Source organism: Chiloscyllium plagiosum, unplaced genomic scaffold, assembly GCF_037043375.1.
Source record: "Chiloscyllium plagiosum isolate Xiang-an unplaced genomic scaffold, Cpla_swu_hap1 HiC_scaffold_53X, whole genome shotgun sequence".
In the NCBI taxonomy this organism is placed as follows: domain Eukaryota; kingdom Metazoa; phylum Chordata; class Chondrichthyes; order Orectolobiformes; family Hemiscylliidae; genus Chiloscyllium; species Chiloscyllium plagiosum.
This window is the reverse complement of record NW_028270191.1, coordinates 13,293,832-13,316,216: the sequence shown is the minus strand read 5'-3', so window position 1 is coordinate 13,316,216 and position 22,385 is coordinate 13,293,832. Positions and strand designations below refer to the sequence as shown.

The 22,385-nt window shown below is 52.6% G+C and overlaps 1 protein-coding gene across 2 annotated transcripts in view; it reads right to left on the bottom strand.

Moving 5' to 3' along the window:
* LOC122546469 (diacylglycerol kinase beta-like) overlaps positions 1-22,385 on the bottom strand; it is a 211,190-nt gene that overhangs the window by 114,669 nt on the left and 74,136 nt on the right. For both annotated transcript variants that reach the window (XM_087985546.1, XM_087985547.1), the window contains exons 3-6: positions 11,171-11,247; positions 9,146-9,263; positions 6,172-6,285; positions 395-444 (exon numbers count right to left, since the gene is read on the bottom strand). In XM_087985546.1, the coding sequence (XP_087841672.1) occupies positions 395-444; positions 6,172-6,285; positions 9,146-9,263; positions 11,171-11,247 (359 nt within the window). The remainder of the gene's footprint in view (positions 1-394; positions 445-6,171; positions 6,286-9,145; positions 9,264-11,170; positions 11,248-22,385) is intronic.

Genomic DNA, 22,385 nt, shown 5'->3' with positions numbered 1-22,385 from the left:
ACACACGCACACACCCTCCCTCACACACACACCCACACACATACACACCCTCCCTCACACACCCCCATATACACACACACACATACACACGCACACACCCTCCCTCACACACACACCCACACACATACACACACACACCCTCCCTCACATACACACACACCCACACACACACCCTCCCTCACACACACATACACACACACCCCCTCCCTCACACACACACACATACACACACACCCCCTCCCTCTCTCACACACACACACACACACACACACACACACACACATACACACACACACACACACACACACACACACACAGCCTATACACGAAAGCGATTGCCACAAAGGGTAATATGCTGGGCCCACCCGCCCTGAGCAGTGACACCAAAACTTACCGAGCTGTCCAGCAGTCCATTGGCGTCAGTGTCATACAGTTTGAAGGTAACTGGCAAGGAAACAGAGAGAGACAGCAAAATGATCAGGCTCCACTTTCAATAAGAGCCAACAGCACCTTGAATAGAAAATTCCTTTCCGATTCACCAGGAGCTATCTGTTAGGAGTGTCCCTGGACAGATTTTACCCTTGGGTCTTGATGTGGCTGCCTGTCAGTGAACAAAGCATATGTTCCCCATGAGCACACATCGGGACAGCGGTGTGCAGAGGACAGGATCTGACTGGACGACAATACCTTCCCCGATAACACGCTCTGTCCTGGCTCAGACACCCACGACAGACACTTCAGAGTCGGCTGGGGATGAGTGAGCTGGCACAGGGTAAATATCAGCTGCTGAGCTGCCACTTCAGAAAGGTGCAGACATCTCACAATGGGGAACAAATCGTGACCAATCAGTCATCCAGATCAACATGGGAAACCGTTTTCACTGAGACAGGGGATTCACAGGGACCCAGTGCACAAGGGAATTCAAAACCCAGGACCCAGGGAAAGCGCTGAATCAATTCACATTCAAACCCCTGGCACAGTGAGCAGTGATTTCCCCCGCCCGGGACAGTGAGCAGTGATCAGAAACAAAACTAGAAGTTGCTGGAAAAGCTCTGCAGGTCTGGCAGCATCTGTGAAGAGGAATCGGAGTTCACGTTTCAGGTCAGGTCACCTTTCCAAAGGTTTCTCAAGCTCTCCTTTAGTAACGTTTCCTTTTTACAAGGGAGTATTCGATGTGACAATGATACAGTCTCTGACAAATTATCATCAGATTGCTGAATCTTCCAGTCTCTTCGCAACAACTGTTGACACACACACACACACACACATCTTCTCACCTTGGTGTACTTTCACTCTGACCTTCTGACCAGCACTGAACTCTCTATGTTTTATGTGAGACTGTATGTCTGAGTCTCTCGTCACTTATTTTCACTTGACGATCACCGTCAATCTGTCCTGGACCTCCCACGTAGATGTGACAGTCAGTCAGGTACAACAACGCTGCCTCTTCTTCCTCAGGCAGCTCAGCAAATTCAGCAAAGGCCCTCACTGACTCTTACCACTGAAAGCAGACTGTCCAGGGGCATGATGGTCTGGCTCAGCATCTGCTCTGCCCAGGGCTGTAAGAAATTCCAGAAGGGATTCACTGGGTATCTCCTGCATGTGTTGCCCCGTCCCAGACTGGGTAAGGATGGCAGATTTTCTCAAATGATATTTGTGAAGCACATGTGTTTTCTTTTTTGCTGATAGTGGCGTCGTCACCATCACAGAGCCTCACCTAATGTTCCGCTAGCGGTTGTGTGAGATTCCAACCTGCAGGCATTAGCCTCGGCCTACAGTCCAGTGATGTTACCATGACGCCAGCGCCCCCTCTCCCCAGGTGCCCGCCACCCCACTTTAAACCTGTCAGTGGGACATTTGAAATTTTCTCGACCAATTGAACAGCTTCAATCTTGGTGACCTCACCCGCTACAATTGCCAGGGAAGCCAAACACCTTCAAAGAGATTCTGACTGGCAGCTGAGAGCTGACATCTTGTGCGTGTTTTCATGCCTTAAAGTGCCACAAACATAAAGTGCTGCATCTATCTTTAAATAAGGAGGCCGAAACTGCACACAGCATTCAGCAGCTGGTCTCACCAGGATCACTGAAGTTTCATCTCCTTACTTTTGTGTTCAATATCTCTTACATTCGAGGACAGCATCCCATCAGCCTTGTCGATTGTGTGCAGTACCGACCAGTGACTCATGCACGACAACACCTAACTTCCTCTGCACCTCCGACTCTACAGTCCTTCACGTTGAAATAACACACTGCTTTCCGTTTTTTTCCTGTCACGTTTTGCCACATTATATTCCATCTGCCCACTCACTAGCCCATCGATATCAGGCTGTTGTGTTGTTTTTGCAACAGCCGATTCGACCTATCTCGGCCTATCACGTTTGGCGAGTGTGCCTTCAGCAGCCTCAGCTGAGTCATTGATAGAAATGGTGAGAAGTTGAGGTCCTAGCAGAGACACCTGTAGGCCCCTACTCCTGCCAGTCAGACCAAAACCCATTGAACCAGACTCGCTGTTTTCTGAAACTGATCAGTCTTCTGTTCGAGCCAATATGTTTCCCCAAAAGCTTCTGTTTTATGCAAAAAAAAAAACCCCGTTTATGTGGAACCTTGCTTTCTGGAAATCCAAGGCAAAAAGTGGGTACTGCAGATGCTGGAGATCAGAATCAAGATTAGAGTGGTGCTGGAAAAGCACAGCAGGTCAGGCAGCATCCAAGGAGCAGGGAAATCAACGTTTCAGGCAAAAGCCCTTCATCAGGAATGAGGCTGGGAGCCTCGGGAGGTGGAGAGATAAATGGGAGGGGGGGGAGGGGGGGGTGGCGCTGGGCAGGAGGTAGCTGAGAGTGCAATAGGTGGATGGAGGTGGGGGTAAAGGTGATAGGTCAGAGGGGAGGGTGGAGCAGGTAGGTGGGAAGGAAGATTGACAGGTGGGACAGGTCATGAGGATGGTGCTGAGCTGGAAGGTTGGAACTGGGGGAAGGTGGGGGGAGGGGAAACTGGTGAAGTCCACACTGATGCCGTAGGGTTGGAGGGTCCCGAGGTGGAAGATGAGGCGTTCAAAGCAATCCAAGCACAGCACATCAATGGAGTCTCTGTCAGCCACAGCCCACATTACTCCTTCAAGGAATCCCAATTAATTGGGTTATCCAGGATTTCTCTTTTATAAAACCGTACCGACTCTTCCTGATTACCCTGAGTTTTCCCAAATGGCCAGTTATGATCAATTCTGACGAGGCACAGGTCAAGCTAACCGGCCTTTAGTTTCCAGTTTCCTCCCTTCTTGAATCGCTGGGTGATATTTGTGACTTGCCAGTCTGGTGGGACCTTTCCAGAATCTTTGAATGTTGGGAAATTGACACCATCGCATTTACTCCTCATTGGCAGCCTCTTTTATACCCGAGGGTAAAGTCAGTCAGGCGCCAGAGATGTGATAGCCCGCAGCTCTAGCAGCTTGCTCAGGTACGCTTCCCCTGTGATTATATTTTCAACAGGTACCTTTCGCCTCCGGATTGACAGCTCTTACTGCGTTTTGTATCCTCCAGAATGAAGACAGGAGCAAAATATTCAGTCATTCAACCATTTCTTTATCTCCTGGAACTCATCATCCTCACTCTCTAGAGGACCAACACTTAAAGACTTGGTTTACTGCTTTCCTTTATGGATACTTACAGAAACTCCTGCTGTCTGTTTTCACATTTCTAGCAAGCTTACTCTCACACTCGAAGTTCTCTTTCCTGACTAACCGTTTTTGTCATTACCTGCCATTCTTTCTGTTCTGACTCATCATCTGTTCTGCCACTCAGCTTTACGCCGTTAGATGTTTCTTCCTTAAGTTTGGTACTTTATTTAACATCATTGGTTAAGCATGGATGGTTAATTTTTCTTTACAGTTATCCTAAGTATTCAATTGTACATAATAAAATATATACAAATCTATCCCAGTTCATTTCAACCAGCTCAGCTTTTATGGCCATAGTTATCTTTTTTTTTAAGTTTAAAACACTAGTCTGAGATCCATTCTTCTCCCCTTCCAAATTCAGTCATGTTGTCGTTGTTGCTCGATAGAAGTCCAAGGTTATTAATTCATCCTGCTTCATTAAACAATGCCAGGCCAAACAGAACCTGCTCTCTGGTCAGTTTCAGAAGCTCTCTCGAAAGCCTTCGACAAATTCCTCATCCAGGTTACTCCTGCCAATCGGACGTTTCCTGTTGACATGCAGATTTACGTCGCCTGTGATTATTGTCGTCTATTTATCACAAGCACCCGATATTTATTCGTGTAAACTTTGTCCCATGTTATGGTAACTGTTCGGGAGTCTGTAGACCACTCCCCCAAGTGACGCCTTGCCCCTCCTATTCCTCATTTCCGCCCAAACCGATTTTACATTTGGATTTCCTGAACCGAGATCATCCGTAATTGTTGCTTCCTCTTCTGTGGGAATATCATATGCCCTCAAAAGGGTGGTAAAGCAGGCATATGACATGCCTGCCTTTATTGGTCGGGGAGTTGAGTACAAGAGTCGGGATGTCATGTTGCAGCTTTATAAAACTTTGGTTAGGCTACACTTAGAGTATAGTGTTCAGTTCTGGTTGCCACATTACAGGAAGGATGTGGAGGCTTTGGAGAGGGTGCAGAAGAGGCTGACCAGGATGCTGCCTGAATTAGAGGGTATGAGCTCTTGAGAGGCTTGGAAAACTCTGGTTGTTTTCTCCGGAATGGCAGAGGCTGAGGGCAGACTTGATAAAATTCTGAGACATACAGATAGTGTTGAATCTTCTATCCCCAGAGTTGAAATGTCTAAAACTAATGGGCATGCATTTACAGTGAGAGGGGGAGAATTCAAAGGAGCTGTGAGGGCTAAGTATTTAACACAGAGTGTGGTAGGAGTCTGGAACACGTTGCAAGGGGTGGTGTTGGAGACAGACAGGACAGGGGTGTTTAAGGGACTTTTAAATGAACACACAAATATGCAAGGAGTGCAGGGATACAGACCAAGGGCAGGCAGATGGGATGAGTTTAATTTGGCACAACATCCTGCACCGAAGGGTCCTGTCCCTATGCTGTACAGCTCTACGTTCTGATATTCAGAGTTCAGTCCTTGTCATCCCATGGCGACTATCGGATCCTATTTACTCATTTCAATCTTTGTCCAGGCAGAAATGCTCATGAGCCCTCCTTGATCCCAACTCTCTTTAGCTTCGAGGTCAACGTACAGTTTGGCTCAGTACGGGTTATAAAGCGATACCCTCCCAGGACCACGGGAGACTCAGAGCTGAGTCGCTGTAATCTCGGAGGCTGCTGCCAATGACTCCTCGCAGTGAAATAATTCAAACCTTCCAAACATCTTGAACAATCAGGTCGGACTTCGATTACCCTCCATTTCAAGATACAGTCCCAAAAATACAATAGTAATTTTTAAAAAAAAAAACCTCATAACTGCACAACAACTTTTGAAAAAGAAGTATAAATTATTGGTGAGCGAAACTGAAATTCTTGCATGGCCATTTTTTTAGATTCGATTCCCTACAGTGTGGAAACAGGCCCTTTGGCCCAACCAGTCCACACCGACCCTCCGAAGAGCAGCCCACCCAGACCCATTTCCCTCTGACTAATGCATCTTACACTGCGGGCAACTTAGCACGGCCAATCCACATTTTTGGACTGTGGGAGGAAACCGGAGGAAACCCACGCAGACACGGAGAGAATGTGCAAACTCCACACAGACACACAGTAGCCCGAGTCTGGAATCGAACCTGCCTCCCTGGCGCTGTGAGGCTACACTGCTAACCACTGAGCCACCTTGCCACCCCAATTTAGTTGATTGCCACTCGTCCTCAAAGTGTCTAAGTCTAACATTGCCACACACGGCGCCATTTTAGGTTAAAAAAAACTCAGGTTCAAAGTAGTAAAAGAGACAGTGTTAAAATGTAAGCATGACACAGACCTTCATAGATGAAGTCGAAAAATAATAGTTAACACTAAAGTCATTCTTAACATAAACGAGAAAAATCAAAAGTATCACACAGTCTCAGGCTCACTCGGCCTAGCAACATTGTCACATCGCTACTGAGGTTGTGTGAGGAACTTCACATCTTCAGGAAGTTGAGCAGCTCATGAAACAAGCCAAATTTTCTAAAGATCGGAAACACACATTTGATCCAATCCAGAACTCACATTTGAGCTTATCTTCAGGCTGGCCTCCCTCCAGGAAGGATAAGTAACACACGACGTCCTTCACAAAGACAACATCTGGCCCAGTGGGATCGATTGTATCGGGGATTTGAACATCTTTAGAGAGAAAGCGAAGCAATCATTAGTCACCGATCCCGTCAAAAGGCAGAGCCTGTAAAAAATCCAGTCCTGAACAGAGACAGTGACAGTCCCAAAGGGATGAGAGGAGAAAGTTAGAATGAGAACAGACAGAGCGAGCAGACACAGGGGCAAGGTTTGGGAAGAGAGAGAGAGGTTGCAGAGGAAGAGTTTTTGTCTCGAGAGAAAGAGATCAGAGAGGAAGAAACAGAGCAAGACATATCGGACAGAGAGAAGGGGTGTCTGGACAGAGGGAGATAGTTCCGATGAGAGAAGAAGATTGGACAGGGTTGAGGTGTTCAGGTGGAGAGAGAGGGCTTGGAGAGAGGGAGTTTTCACACAGACAGAGACAGAGAGAGAGAGAGAGAGACAGAGAGAGAGAGAGGGAGACAGACAGACAGAGAGAGCGAGAGCAAGAGAGGGAGATTGGACAAAGTTTGGTTAGAGATGTAACCAGCACTGTTGATGAGGGGAATGCACTTGATGTGGTCGAGGTAGACTTTAACAAGGCTGGTGCTAAGGTCCCTCATGGCAAACTGACCAAGACAGTAAGGGTCCATGGGAATCCAAGGCAAGGTGACATGTTGGATCCACCACAGGCTGAGAGGCAGGAAGCTGAGGGGGATGGTCGAGGGATGTTTCTATCACTGGAAGCCTCGCTGTTTGTGGGACGCATTACTGATTTGGAATTGAATGTAGGGGGGTGTGATCAACAAGTTTTCAGAATCTACAAAAATTGGAAAGGTGTTAAAGAGTGAGAAGGAAAGGCCGTGGACTGCAGGAAGACATCAGTGGATTGGCCAAGTGGGCAGAGCAGTGAGAAATGGAATCTGATACTGAAAAGTGTGAGGTAGGGGAGAACGAACAAGGCAAGGGATTACACTCCAAATGTAGGACCCTGGAAAATACTGGAGATCAGAGAGACCTTGATGTATATACACACAGAACCCTGTAGGTAGCAGGGCAGGCAGCTAAGCTGGTTCAGAAGGCATAGGGGATACTTGCACCTATTAGCAGAGACAATTCCTGCAGGGCATCTTGTAGATGGTACACACTGCTGCTACTGAGCGTCGGTGGGGGGGGAGTGGGTGTTTGTGGATATGGTGTCAATCAAGCGGCTGCTTTGTCCTGGATGGTATTGAGCTTCTTGAGTGTTGTTGGAGCTGCCCCCATCCAGGGGCAAGTGGGGAGTATTCCAACACCCTCCTGACGTGTGTCTTGGAGATGGTGGGGCAGGCGTTGGGGTGTCAGGAGGGGGGGTTACTCGCTGCAGGATTCCCAGCCTCTGACCTGCTCTTGTAGACATAGCGTGTATGTGGCAAGCCCGGCAGAGTTTCAGGTCAATGGTAACCCCCAGGATATTGGGGGACTCAGTGATGGTATAACCATTGAACTTCAATGGGTGGGCGGGGGGGGGGGGTGGGGTGAGATTGTCCCTTATTGGAGATGGTCATTGCCTGGCATTTATGTGGCATGAATGTTACTTGCTACTTGTCAGCCCAAGCCTGGATATTGCCCAGATATTGCTGCATTTGGACACTGACTGCTTCAGTATCTGAGGAGTCACGAATGGTGCTGGACATTGTGCAATCGTTGGCGAATATCCCCATTCCTGACCTTATGGTGGAGGGACGGTCATTGATGAAGCAGCTGAAGATGGTTGGGCCCAGGACACTACCCTGAGGAACTCCTGCAGAGATGTCCTGGGGCTGAGATGACTGATCTCCAACAACCACAACCATCTTCCTATGTGCCAGGTATGACTCCAACCAGCGGAGAGTTTGCCCCCTGATCCCCATTGATTCCAGGTTTGCCAGGGCTCCTTGATGCCACACTCGGTCGAATGCAGCCTTGATGTCAAGGGCTGTCCCTCCCCCCACCCCCCCACCCCTCTGGAGTTCAGCTCTTTTGTCCATGTTTGACCCCAGGCTGTAATGAGGTCAGGAGCTGAGTGACCCTGGTGGGACCCAAACTGGGCGTCACTGAGCAGGGTATTGCTGAGCAGGTGCTGCTTGATAGCACTGTTGGTGACACCTTCCATCACTTTCCTGATGATCGAGAGTAGACCGATGGGGCGGTAATTGGCTGGGTGGGATTTGTCCTGCTTTTTTGTACAGGACATACCTGGGCAATTTTCCACATTGTCGAGTAGATGCCAGTGTTATAACTGTACTGGAACAGCTTGGCTAGGGGAGCGGCAGGTTCTGGAGCACAAGTCTTCAGTACTATTGCTGGAATGTTGTCAGGGCCCATAGCCTCTGCAGTGTCCATTATCAGATACATCTGAAGCTGGCAGATTGGTAAGGATGAGGTTGAGTATGTTTTTCCCCCTTGTTGGTTCCCCCCACCACCTGCCGCAGACCCAGGGTAGCAGCTATGTCCTTTAGGACCTGACCAGCTCGATCAGTAATGCTGCTGCTGAGCCCACTCTTGGTGGTGGACATTGAGATCCCCCACCCAGGGTACATTCTGTGACCTTGCCACCCTCAGTGCTTCCTCTAAGTGTTGTTCAACACGGAGGAGTACTGATTCATCAGCCGAGGGACATGGGTGGGGAATATCTGTAGGTGTTATCCCATTGAAGAATGGCTGCTGTTATCCATTGGAATATCTGTTGCTGCTATCCTTTGAGACACTTGAGTGGGCTGTGGGAGAGGGCTTATGGGGAAGAATAAATACCCAAATATTGAGGGTCAAAGGGGTCTGGTGCCCTCCCACTACCGAGGTGAAGCCTAACACATTGACGGTGTCCGTAGTGGTGACTGCAGTCTGCAGGAAGCTAACGTACATGTTGAGGGATGGTACAGCTTTGTGGTTCGGTACCCTTCCAGCTCCTCACCTTTCTCACTTGGCTTTGTCTGAAAGGAGCGAAAGAGATGCTGACAAAATTGACTGGGAATGTCGTCCACGTCCAGGTAGATTGTCATCAGTGTTCGAAAGCCTTCAAAATCAATATGCTGCAGAGAGACCAAAGCAGAGGGTGCACATGCAAACAGGCATCACTGACCCGATCGAACAACTTTTCCAAGGGGAAATCTGCTGCCGTTTCAACACAACGGAGGCAATTCTTACAATCTGAACCCTTTAAAAATAAAACCAAATCAGAGAATCCCGACAGTGGGGAAGCAGGCTATTCAGCCCATCGAGCATCCCACCAAGACACACTCCTCCACGCTGTAACCCTGCATTCCCCTTGGCTAACCCACTCGAACCTGCGCATCCCTGGGAACTATGGGACAATTTAGCATGGCCAATCCACCCTAACCTGCACATCCCTGGGCACTATGGGACAATTTAGCATGGCCAATCCACCCTAACCTGCACATCCCTGGACACTATGGGACAATTTAGCATGGCCAATCCACCCTAACCTGCACATCCCGGGGCACTATGGGACAATTTAGCATGGCCAATCCACCCTAACCTGCACATTCCTGGGCACTATGGGACAATTTAGCATGGCCAATCCACCCTAACCTGCACATCCCTGGACACTATGGGGCAATTTCCCATGGCCAATCCATCCTAACCTGCCCATTCCTGGACACTATGGGACAATTTAGCATGGCCAATCCACCCTAACCTGCACATCCCTGGACACTATGGGACAATTTAGCATGGCCAATCCACCCTAACCTGCACATCCCGGGGCACTATGGGACAATTTAGCATGGCCAATCCCACCCTAACCTGCACATCCCTGGGCACTATGGGACAATTTAGCACGGCCAATCCACCCTAACCTGCACATCCCTGGACACTATGGGACAATTTAGCATGGCCAATCCACCCTAACCTGCACATCCCTGGGCACTATGGGTAATTTAGCATCGCCAATCCACCCTAACCTACACATCCCTGAGCATTATGGGACAATTTAGCATGGCCAATCCACCCTGACCTACACATCCCTGGGCATTATGGGTAATTTAGCATGGCCAATCCACTCTAACCTACACATCCCTGGGCATTATGGGTAATTTAGCATCGCCAATCCACCCTAACCTGCACATCTTTGGACTGTGGCAGGAGGAAACCAGAGCACCGGGAGGAAACTCACACAGACGCAGAATGTATAAACTCCACACAGTTGCCCAAGGCTGGAATTGAACCCAGGTCCCTGGTGCTTTGAGGCAGCAGTGCTGACCACTGAGCCACTATGAAGTCCAATGGTGAATGCTGGTAATGGGAATGTCACTGGACTAGTTAATCCTGAAACCAAAAGTTCACAATGCCACCATGAGGGCTGGTGGGATCTAACCTCAATGACTAAGGCTGGAAAATAAAATTAGTCTTATTAATGGCGACCATGACCAATAGCATGGATTGGCAGAAAAACCCATCAGGTGCAGTACTGTCCTTCAGGGAAGGAAACTGGCATCCTTGCCTGGTCTGGCCTACACGTGACTCCAGACTCACAGCGATGGGACTGACTCTCAAGTGCCCTCTGAAATGGCCGAGTGAGACACTGAATTCAGGGGCATTTAGGGATGGGCAATAAATGCAGGCCATGCCAGTGATGCTCACATCCCACGAAAGAAAAAAACGACTATCGACCTTCAAAATGGGGGAGGAAATACATTATTCCTCCTGGATCAGATTCAGGATCGTTCAGAAACAGCCCCAAATCTCCCCAGTCTGAAGACCCTGATCCTGCAAAGGGAGGGTTTTTCGCTGACCCCACAGGCCTTCGCACATGCCTGAGGCCTACACTGGATCTGACAACAACCTCATCAGATGTTTGGGGCAGTGCAGTGAGCCAGTGATGCCCGTGAGCGAGCACAGGCACGAGTGGCAGGGCACACGTTGGCATCAGCTCTGCCACATCGGGGCAAGGTTAGCTGCGAATCTCTGAAGGCCTCACCTGTTCCGTGCTGTACTTGGAGAGTCGTCCGTTCCCAGCAAACTCACTGAGAACATCCTTCACTTTCTTGGCCGAATCTGCCAAAAGAAATCATTGTCTCCTGTAAGTGGGAGCCAAGCTGTTCGACAGAGAGCTATTCGGGATGGTTGGTGACAGAATGTTCCAACAAGGGGGACAGAACCATTCCGAAACTCTTCACAACAGGCTAGCCGAGTGGATGTGACTGCGTCCTGGGACAAAGTGTCCACGTGACTCTCTTCCTCCCTCATGTATCGCAGGGTCGGAAGCTCAGACTCCCAGCTTGTCAGCTGACAGCAGAGGTTCCTGCAGTGGCAGAGACTTCCTGTTGATGTGGATGATGTGGATTGCACTGGGGTCCAGCAGCACATCAACCACCCGGCCATCTTTACGGTCTCTCATTAACTGTACGAGATTACAGCTTTAGAAATGGCACTCAACAGTTAGCTGCACGTACTCTCATTTGTAAGCTGTTAGACAGGTGCAAAATGACAATCTCAATGGGAACAACTGAAAATACTGCCCCTATTTATAGATTAGAAATCCCAGTGAACACTCAATAATCAGTACTGAGAGAATGCCGCACTGTCGGAGGGTCAATACAGAGGGAGTGCCGCACTGTCGGAGGGTCCGTACTGAGGGAGTGCTGCACTGTCGAAGAGTCAGTACTGAGGGAGTGCCGCTCTGTCGGAGGGTCAGTACTGAGGGAGTGCCGCACTGTCGGAGGGTCAGTACTGAGGGAGTGCCGCACTGTCGGAGGGTCAGTACTGAGGGAGTGCCGCACTGTCGGAGGGTCAGTGATGAGGGAGTGCCGCACTATTGGAGGGTCAGTGCTGAGGGAGTGCCGCACTGTCGGAGGGTCAGTGCTGAGGGAGTGCCGCACTGTCGGAGGGTCAGTGCTGAGGGAGTGCCGCACTGTCGGAGGGTCAGTGCTGAGGGAGTGCCGCACTGTCGGAGGGTCAGTGCTGAGGGGGTGCTGCACTGTCGGAGGGTCAGTACTGAGGGAGTGCCGCACTGTCGGAGGGTCAGTACTGAGGGAGTGCCGCACTGTCGGAGGGTCAGTACTGAGGGAGTGCCGCACTGTCGGAGGGTCAGTGCTGAGGGAGTGCCGCACTGTTGGAGGGTCAGTACTGAGGGAGTGCTGCACTGTCGGAGGGTCAGTACTGAGAGAGTGCCGCAATGTCGGAGGGTCAGCGCTGAGGGAGTGCTGCACTGTCGGAGGGTCAGTGCTGAGGGAGTGCCGCACTGTCGGAGGGTCAGTGCTGAGGGAGTGCCGCACTGTCAGAGGGTCAGTGCTGAGGGAGTGCCGCACTGTCGGAGGGTCAGTGCTGAGGGAGTGCCGCACTGTCGGAGGGTCAGTGCTGAGGGAGTGCCGGACTGTCGGAGGGTCAGTGCTGAGGGAGTGCTGGACTGTCGGAGGGTCAGTGCTGAGGGAGCGCCGCACTGTCCGAGGGTCAGCGCTGAGGGAGTGCCGCACTGTCAGAGGGTCAGTGCTGAGGGAGTGCCGCACTGTCGGAGGGTCAGTGCTGAGGGAGAGCCGCACTGTCAGAGGGTCAGTGCTGAGGGGGTGCCGCACTGTCGGAGGGTCAGCGCTGAGGGAGTGCCGCACTGTCGGAGGGTCAGTGCTGAGGGAGTGCCGCACTGTCGGAGGGTCAGTGCTGAGGGGGTGCCGCACTGTCGGAGGGTCAGTACTGAGGGAGTGCCTCACTGTCGGAGGGTCAGCGCTGAGCGAGTGCTGCACTGTCAATGGTGCAATACCTTAGCAGGGATGACCGTGGAGGAACAATGGCGGATATTTCTGTGTATAATGCAGAAGTTGCAGGATCAGTTCATTCCAAAAAGGAAGAAAGATCCCAGGAGGAGGCAGGGGTGGCCGTGGCTGACGAGGGAAGTTAAGAAACATGTAAAGTTAAAAGAGAAAAAGTATAACATAGCAAATATAAGTGGGAAAACGGAGGACTGGGAAGCTTTTAAAGAACAGAGGATTACTAAGAAGGAAATACGCAGAGAAAAAATGAGGTACGAAGGTAAACTGGCCAATAATATAAAAGAGGATAGTAAAAGCTTTTTTAGGTATGTGAAAGGCAAAAACATGGTGAAGACTAAAATTGGGCCCTTGAAGACAGAAACAGGGGAATATATTACGGGGAACAAAGAAATGGCAGAAGAATTGAATTGGTACTTCAGATCTGTGTTCACTGGGGAAGACACAAGCAATCTCCCTGAGGTAACAGTGGCTGAAGGACCTGAACTGAAGGGAATTTATATTTGCCAGGATTTGGTGTTGGAGAGACTGTTAGGTCTGAAGGTTGATAAGTCCCCGGGGCCTGATGGTCTACATCCCAGGGTACTGAAGGAGGTGACTCGAGAAATCGTGGATGCGTTGGTGATTATTTTCCAGAGTTCGATAGATTCAGGGTCGGTTCCTGTGGATTGGAGGGTGGCTAATGTTATACCACTTTTTAAGAAAGGTGGGCGAGAGAAAGCAGGTAATTATAGACCAGTTAGTCTGACCTCAGTGGTGGGAAAGATGCTGGAGTTTATTATAAAGGATGAAATTACGACACATCTGGATAGTAGTAACAGGATAGGTCAGAGTCAGCATGGATTTATGAAGGGGAAATCATGCTTGACTAATCTTCTGGAATTTTTTGAGGATGTAACTCTGAAGATGGATGAGGGAGATCCAGTAGATGTGTACCTGGACTTTCAGAAAGCTTTTGATAAAGTCCCACACAGGAGGTTAGTGAGTAAAATTAGGGCGCATGGTATTGGGGGCAAAGTACTAGATTGGATTGAAAATTGGTTGGCTGATAGGAAACAAAGGGTAGTGATAAACGGCTCCATTTCGGAATGGCAGGCAGTGACCAGTGGGGTACCACAGGGATCAGTGCTGGGACCACAGCTTTTTACAATATATGTTAATGATATAGAAGATGGTATCAGCAATAACATTAGCAAATTTGCTGATGATACAAAGCTGGGTGGCAGGGTGAAATGTGATGAGGATGTTAGGAGATTACAGGGTGACCTGGACAAGTTAGGTGAGTGGTCAGATGCATGGCAGATGCAGTTTAATGTGGATAAATGTATGGTTATCCACTTTGGTGGCAAGAACAGGAAGGCAGATTACGACCTCAATGGAATCAATTTAGGTAAAGGGGCAGTACGGAGAGATCTGGATGTTCTTGTACACCAGTCAATGAAGGCAAGCATGCAGGTACAGCAGGTAGTGAAGAAGGCTAATAGCATGCTGGCCTTCATAACAAGAGGGATTGAGTATAGAAGCTAAGAGGTGCTTCTGCAGCTGTACAGGGCCCTGGTGAGACCACACCTGCAGTACTGTGTGCAGTTCTGGTCTCCAAATTTGAGGAAAGACATTCTGGCTATTGAGGGAGTGCAGCGTAGGTTCATGAGGTCAATTCCTGGAATGGCAGGGTAACCTTACACTGAAAGACTGAAGCAACTGGGCTTGTATACCCTTGAGTTTAGAAGACTGAGAGGAGATCTGATTGAGACGTATAAGATTATGAAAGGATTGGACACTCTGGCAGTAGGAAACATATTTCCACTGATGGGTGAGTGCTGAACCAGAGGACACAGCTTAAAAATACGGGGTAGACCATTTAGGACAGAGCTCAGGAGAAACTTCTTCACCCAGAGAGTGGTGGCTGTGTGGAATGCTCTGCCCCAGAGGGCAGTGGAGGCCCAGTCTCTGGATTCATTTAAGAAAGAGTTGGATAGAGCTCTCAAGGATAATGGAATCAAGGGTTATGGAGATAAGGGAGGAACAGGATAGTGATTGAGGATGATCAGCCATGATCAGATTGAATGGTGGTGCAGGCTCGAAGGGCAGAATGGCCTACTCCTGCACCTATTGTCTATTGTCGGAGGGTCAATACTGAGGGAGTGCCACATTGTCCGAGGGTCAGTGCTGAGGGAGTGCCGCACTGTCGAAGGGTCAGTGCTGAGGGAGTGCCACACTGTCCGAGGGTCAGTGCTGAGGGAGGGCCGCACTGTCAGAGGTTAGGGCTGAGGGATTGGGCACTGTCGAAGGGTCAGTACTGAGGGAGTGCCGCACTGTCGAAGGGTCAGTACTGAGGGAGTGTTGCACTGTCGGAGGGTCACTGCTGAGGGAGCGCCGCACTGTCGGAGAGTCAGCGCTGAGGGAGTGTCGCACTGTCAGAGGGTCAGTGCTGAGGGAGTGTTGCACTGTCAGAGGGTCAGTGCTGAGGGAGTGCCGCACTGTCAGAGGGTCAGTGCTGAGGGAGTGCCGCACTGTCGGGGGGTCAGTACTGAGGGAGTGTCGCACTGTCAGAGGGTCAGTGCTGAGGGAGTGCCGCACTGTCAGAGGGTCAGTGCTGAGGGAGTGCCGCACTGTCAGAGGGTCAGTGCTGAGGGAGTGCCGCACTGTCGGAGGGTCAGTGCTGAGGGAGTGTCGCACTGTCGGAGAGTTAGCGCTGAGGGAGTGTCGCACTGTCAGAGGGTCAGTGCTGAGAGAATGCCGCACTGTCGGAGGGTCAGTGCCGAGGGAGTGCCTCACTGTCGGAGGGTCAGCGCTGAGGGAGTGTCGCACTGTCAGAGGGTCAGTGCTGAGAGAATGCCGCACTGTCAGAGGGTCAGTGCTGAGGGAGTGCCACACTGTCAGAGGGTCAGTGCTGAGGGAGTGTCGCACTGTCAGAGGGTCAGTACTGAGGGAGTGTCGCACTGTCAGAGGGTCAGTGCTGAGGGAGTGCCGCACTGTCAGAGGGTCAGTGCTGAGGGAGTGCCACACTGTCAGAGGGTCAGTGCTGAGGGAGTGTCGCACTGTCGGAGAGTTAGCGCTGAGGGAGTGTCGCACTGTCAGAGGGTCAGTGCTGAGAGAATGCCGCACTGTCGGAGGGTCAGTGCTGAGCGAGTGCCGCACTGTCGGAGGGTCAGTGCTGAGGGAGTGTCGCACTGTCGGAGGGTCACTGCTGAGGGAGCCCCGCACTGTCGGAGAGTCAGCGCTGAGGGAGTGTCGCACTGTCGGTGGGTCAGTGCTGAGGGAGTGCCGCACTGTCGGAGGGTCAGTGCTGAGGGAGTGTCGCACTGTCGAAGGGTCACTGCTGAGGGAGCCCCGCACTGTCGGAGAGTCAGCGCTGAGGGAGTGTCGCACTGTCGGTGGGTCAGTGCTGAGGGAGCGCCGCACTGTCGGAGGGTCAGCGCTGAGCGAGTGCTGCACTGTCAATGGTGCAATACCTTAGCAGGGATGACCGTGGAGGAACAATGGCAGATATTTCTGTGTATAATGCAGAAGGTGCAGGATCAGTTCATTCCAAAAAGGAAGAAAGATCCCAGGAGGAGGCAGGGCGGCCGTGGCTGACGAGGGAAGTTAAGAAACATATAAAATTAAAAGAGAAAAAGTATAACATAGCAAAGATAAGTGGGAAAACAGAGGACTGGGAAGCTTTTAAAGAACAACAGAGGATTACTAAGAAGGAAATACGCAGAGGAAAAATGAGGTACGAAGATAAACTGGCCAATAATATAAAAGAGGATAGTAAAAGCTTTTTTAGGTGTGAAAAGCAAAAAAATGGTGAAGACTAAAATTGGGCCCTTGAAGACAGAAACAGGGGAATATATTATGGGGAACAAAGAAATGGCAGAAGAATTGAATTGGTACTTCAGATCTGTGTTCACTGGGGAAGACACAAGCAATCTCCCTGAGGTAACAGTGGCTGAAGGACCTGAACTGAAGGGAATTTATATTTGCCAGGAATTGGTGTTGGAGAGACTGTTAGGTCTGAAGGTTGATAAGTCCCCGGGGCCTGATGGTCTACATCCCAGGGTACTGAAGGAGGTGACTCGAGAAATCGTGGATGCGTTGGTGATTATTTTCCAGAGTTCGATAGATTCGGGGTCGGTTCCTGCGGATTGGAGGGTGGCTAATGTTATACCACTTTTTAAGAAAGGTGGGAGAGAGAAAGCAGGAAATTATAGACCAGTTAGTCTGACCTCAGTGGTGGGAAAGATGCTGGAGTTTATTATAAAGGATGAAATTACGACACATCTGGATAGTAGTAACAGGATAGGTCAGAGTCAGCATGGATTTATGAAGGGGAAATCATGCTTGACTAATCTTCTGGAATTTTTTGAGGATGTAACTCTGAAGATGGACGAGGGAGATCCAGTAGATGTGTACCTGGACTTTCAGAAAGCTTTTGATAAAGTCCCACACAGGAGGTTAGTGAGTAAAATTAGGGCGCATGGTATTGGGGGCAAAGTACTAGATTGGATTGAAAATTGGTTGGCTGATAGGAAACAAAGGGTAGTGATGAACGGCTCCATTTCGGAATGGCAGGCAGTGACCAGTGGGGTACCGCAGGGATCCGTGCTGGGACCGCAGCTTTTTACAATATATGTTAATGATATAGAAGATGGTATCAGCAATAACATTAGCAAATTTGCTGATGATACAAAGCTGGGTGACAGGGTGAAATGTGATGAGGATGTTAGGAGATTACAGGGTGACCTGGACAAGTTAGGTGAGTGGTCAGATGCATGGCAGATGCAGTTGAATGTGGATAAATGTATGGTTATCCACTTTGGTGGCAAGAACAGGAAGGCAGATTACTACCTCAATGGAATCAATTTAGGTAAAGGGGCAGTACAGAGAGATCTGGGTGTTCTTGTACACCAGTCAATGAAGGTAAGCATGCAGGTACAGCAGGTAGTGAAGAAGGCTAATAGCATGCTGGCCTTCATAACAAGAGGGATTGAGTATAGAAGCAAAGAGGTTCTTCTGCAGCTGTACAGGGCCCTGGTGAGACCACACCTGGAGTATTGTGTGCAGTTCTGGTCTCCAAATTTGAGGAAAGACATTCTGGCTATTGAGGGAGTGCAGCGTAGGTTCACGAGGTCAATTCCTGGAATGGTGGGACTATCTTACACTGAAAGACTGGAGCGACTGGGCTTGTATACCCTTGAGTTTAGAAGACTGAGAGGGGATCTGATTGAGACATAGAAGATTATTAAAGGATTGGACACTCTGGAGGCAGGAAACATGTTTCCGCTGATGGGTGAGTGCCGAACCAGAGGACACAGCTTAAAAATACGAGGTAGACCATTTAGGACAGAGATGAGGAGAAACTTCTTCACCCAGAGAGTGGTGGCTGTGTGGAATGCTCTGCCCCAGAGGGCAGTGGAGGCCCAGTCTCTGGATTCATTTAAGAAAGAGTTGGATAGAGCTCTCAAGGATTGTGGAATCAAGGGTTATGGAGATAAGGCAGGAACAGGATACTGATTAGGAATGATCAGCCATGATCATATTGAAAGGCGGTGCAGGCTCGAAGGGCAGAATGGCCTACTCCTGCATCTATTGTCTATTGTCGGGGGGTCAATACTGAGGGAGTGCCACACTGTCCGAGGGTCAGTGCTGAGGGAGTGCCGCACTGTCGTATAGTCAGTGCTGAGGGAGTGCCGCACTGTCGGAGGGTCAGTGCTGAGGGAGCGCCGCACTATCGGAGGGTCAGTACTGAGGGAGTGCCGCACTGTCGAAGGGTCAGTGCTGAGGGAGTAGGCACTGTCGGAGGGTCAGTGCTGAGGGTGGGCCGCAGTGTCGGAGGGTCAGTACTGAGGGAGTGCCGCACTGTCGGAGGGTCAGTGCTGAGGGAGTGCCGCACTGTCGGAGGGTCAGTGCTGAGGGAGCGCAGCAGTGTCGGAGGGTCAGTACTGAACGAGTGCGCACTGTCGAAGGGTCAGTGCTGAGGGAGTGCCGCACTGTCGGAGGGTCAGTGCTGAGGGAGCGCCGCACTGTCGGAGGGTCAGTGCTGAGGGAGTGCCACACTGTCGTAGGGTCAGTGCTGAGAGAGCGCCGCACTGTCGGAGGGTCAGTGCTGAGGGAGTGCCGCACTGTCGGAGGGTCAGTGCTGAGGGAGCGCCGCACTGTCGGAGGGTCAGTGCTGAGGGAGTGCCACACTGTCGTAGGGTCAGTGCTGAGGGAGTGCCGCACTGTCGGAGGGTTAGTGGTGAGGGAGTGCCGCACTGTCGGAGGGTTAGTGCTGAGGGAGTGCCGCACTGTCGGAGAGTTGGTGCTGAGGGAGTTCCACACTGTCGGAGGGTCAGTGCTGAGGGAGCGCCGCACTGTCGGAGGGTCAGTGCTGAGGGAGTGCCGCACTGTTGGAGGGTCAGTGCTGAGGGAGTGCCGCACTGTCGGAGGGTTAGTGCTGAGGGAGTGCCTCACTGTCGGAGAGTTGGTGCTGAGAGAGTTCCACACTGTCGGAGGGTCAGTGCTGAGGGAGCGGCGCACTGTCGGAGGGTCAGTGCTGCGGGAGTGCCGCACTGTCGGAGGGTCGGGACTGAGGGAGTGCCGCACTGTCGGAGGGTTAGTGCTGAGGGAGTGCCGCACTGTCGGAGGGTCAGTGCTGAGAGAGCGCCGCACTGCCGGAGGGTCAGTGCTGAGGGAGTGCCGCACTGTCGGAGGGTTAGTGCTGAGGGAGTGCCGCACTGTCGGAGGGTCAGTGCTGAGAGAGCGCCGCACTGTCGGAGGGTGAGTGCTGAGGGAGCGCCGCACTGTCGGAGGGTCAGTGCTGAGGGTGTGCTGCACTGTCGGAGGGTCAGTACTGAGGGAGTGCCGCGCTGTCGGAGGGTCAGTGCTGAGGGAGTGCCGCACTGTCGGAGGTTCAGTGCTGAGGGAGTGCCGCACTGTCGGAGGGTCAGTGCTGAGGGAGCGCCGCACTATCGGAGGGTCAGTGCTGAAGGAGCGCCGCACTGTCGGAGGGTCAGTGCTCAGGGAGTGCCGCACTGTCGCAGGGTCAGTACTGAGGGAGTGCCGCACTGTCGCAGGGTCAGTGCTGAGGGAGTGCCGCACTGTCGGAGGGTCAGTGCTGAGAGAGCGCCGCACTGTCGGAGGGTCAGTGCTGAGGGAGTGCCGCACTGTCAGAGGGTCAGTGCTGAGGGTGTGCCGCACTGTCGGAGGGTCAGTACTGAGGGAGTGCCGCGCTGTCGGAGGGTCAGTGCTGAGGGAGTGCCGCACTGTCGGAGGGTCGGGACTGAGGGAGTGCCGCACTGTCGGAGGGTAAGTGCTGAGGGAGTGCCGCACTGTCGGAGAGTTGGCGCTGAGGGAGTTCCACACTGTCGGAGGGTCAGTACTGAGGGAGCGCCGCACTGTCGGAGGGTCAGTGCTGAGGGAGCACCGCACTGTGGAAGGGTCAGTGCTGAGGGAGTGCCGCACTGTCAGAGGGTCAGTGCTGAGGGAGCGCCGCACTGTCGGAGGGTCAGTGCTGAGGGAGTGCCGCGCTGTCGGAGGGTCAGTGCTGAGGGAGTGCCGCACTGTCGGAGGGTCGGGACTGAGGGAGTGCCGCACTGTCGGAGGGTTAGTGCTGAGGGAGTGCCGCACTGTCGGAGGGTCAGTGCTGAGAGAGCGCCGCACTGTCGCAGGGTCAGTGCTGAGGGAGTGCCGCACTGTCGGAGGGTCAGTGCTGAGGGAGTGCCGCACTGTCGGAGGGTCGGGACTGAGGGAGTGCCGCACTGTCGGAGGGTGAGTGCTGAGGGAGCGCCGCACTGTCGGAGAGTTGGCGCTGAGGGAGTTCCACACTGTCGGAGGGTCAGTGTTGAGGGAGCGCCGCACTGTCGGAGGGTCAGTGCTGTGGGAGCACCGCACTGTGGGAGGGTCAGTGCTGAGGGAGCGCCGCACTGTCGGAGGGTCAGTGCTGAGGGAGCGCCGCACTGTCGGAGGGTCAGTGCTGAGAGAGTGCCGCACTGTCGGAGTGTCAGTGCTGAGGGAGTGCCGCACTGTCAGAGGGTCAGTGCTGAGGGAGCGCCGCATTGTCGGAGGGTCAGTGCTGAGGGTGTGCCGCACTGTCGGAGGGTCAGTACTGAGGGAGTGCCGCGCTGTCGGAGGGTCAGTGCTGAGGGAGTGCCGCACTGTCGGAGGGTCAGTGCTGAGGGAGTGCCGCACTGTCAGAGGGTCAGTGCTGAGGGTGTGCCGCACTGTCGGAGGGTCAGTACTGAGGGAGTGCCGCACTGTCAGAGGGTCAGTAATGAGGGAGTGGGCACTGTCGGAGGGTCAGTATTGAGGGAGCGCCGAACTGTCAGAGGGTCAGTGCTGAGGGAGTGCCGCACTGTCATGGGGTCAGTGCTGAGGGAGTGCCGCACTGTCAGAGGGCCAGTAGTGAGGGAGTGCCGCACTGTTGGAGGGTCAGTGCTGAGGGAGTGCCGCACTGTCAGAGGGTCAGTGCTGAGGGAGTGCCGCACTGTCGGAGGATCAGTGCTGAGGGAGTGGGCACTGTCGGAGGGTCAGTGCTGAGGGAGTGCCGCACTGTCGGAGGGTCAGTGCTGAGTGAGTGCCGCACTGTCGGAGGGTCAGTGCTGAGGGAGCGCCGCACTGTCGGAGGGTCAGTGCTGAGGGAGCGCCGCACTGTCGGAGGGTCAGTGCTGAGGGAGTGGGCACTGTCGGAGGGTCAGTGCTGAGGGAGTGCCGCACTGTCGGAGGGTCAGTGCTGAGTGAGTGCCGCACTGTCGGAGGGTCAGTGCTGAGGGAGAGCCGCACTGTCGGAGGGTCAGTGTTGAGGGAGTGGGCACTGTCGGAGGGTTAGAGCTGAGGGAGTGCCGCACTGTCGTAGCGTCAGTGCTGAGGGAGCGCCGCACTGTCGGAGGGTCAGTGCTGAGGGAGGGCCGCACTGTCGGAGGGTCAGTGCTGAGGGAGCGCCGCACTGTCTGAGGGTCAGTGCTGAGGATGTGCCGCACTGTCGGAGGGTCAGTAGTGAGGGAGTGCCGCGCTGTCGGAGGGTCAGTGCTGAGGGAGCGCCGCACTGTCGGAGGGTCGGGACTGAGGGAGTGCCGCACTGTCGGAGGGTGAGTGCTGAGGGAGCGCCGCACTGTCGGAGAGTTGGCGCTGAGGGAGTTCCACACTGTCGGAGGGTCAGTGCTGAGGGAGCGCCGCACTGTCGGAGGGTCAGTGCTGTGGGAGCACCGCACTGTGGGAGGGTCAGTGCTGAGGGAGCGCCGCACTGTCGGAGGGTCAGTGCTGAGAGAGCGCCGCACTGTCGGAGGGTCAGTGCTGAGGGAGTGCCGCACTGTCAGAGGGTCAGTGCTGAGGGAGCGCCGCATTGTCGGAGGGTCAGTGCTGAGGGTGTGCCGCACTGTCGGAGGGTCAGTACTGAGGGAGTGCCGCGCTGTCGGAGGGTCAGTGCTGAGGGAGTGCCGCACTGTCGGAGGGTCAGTGCTGAGGGAGTGC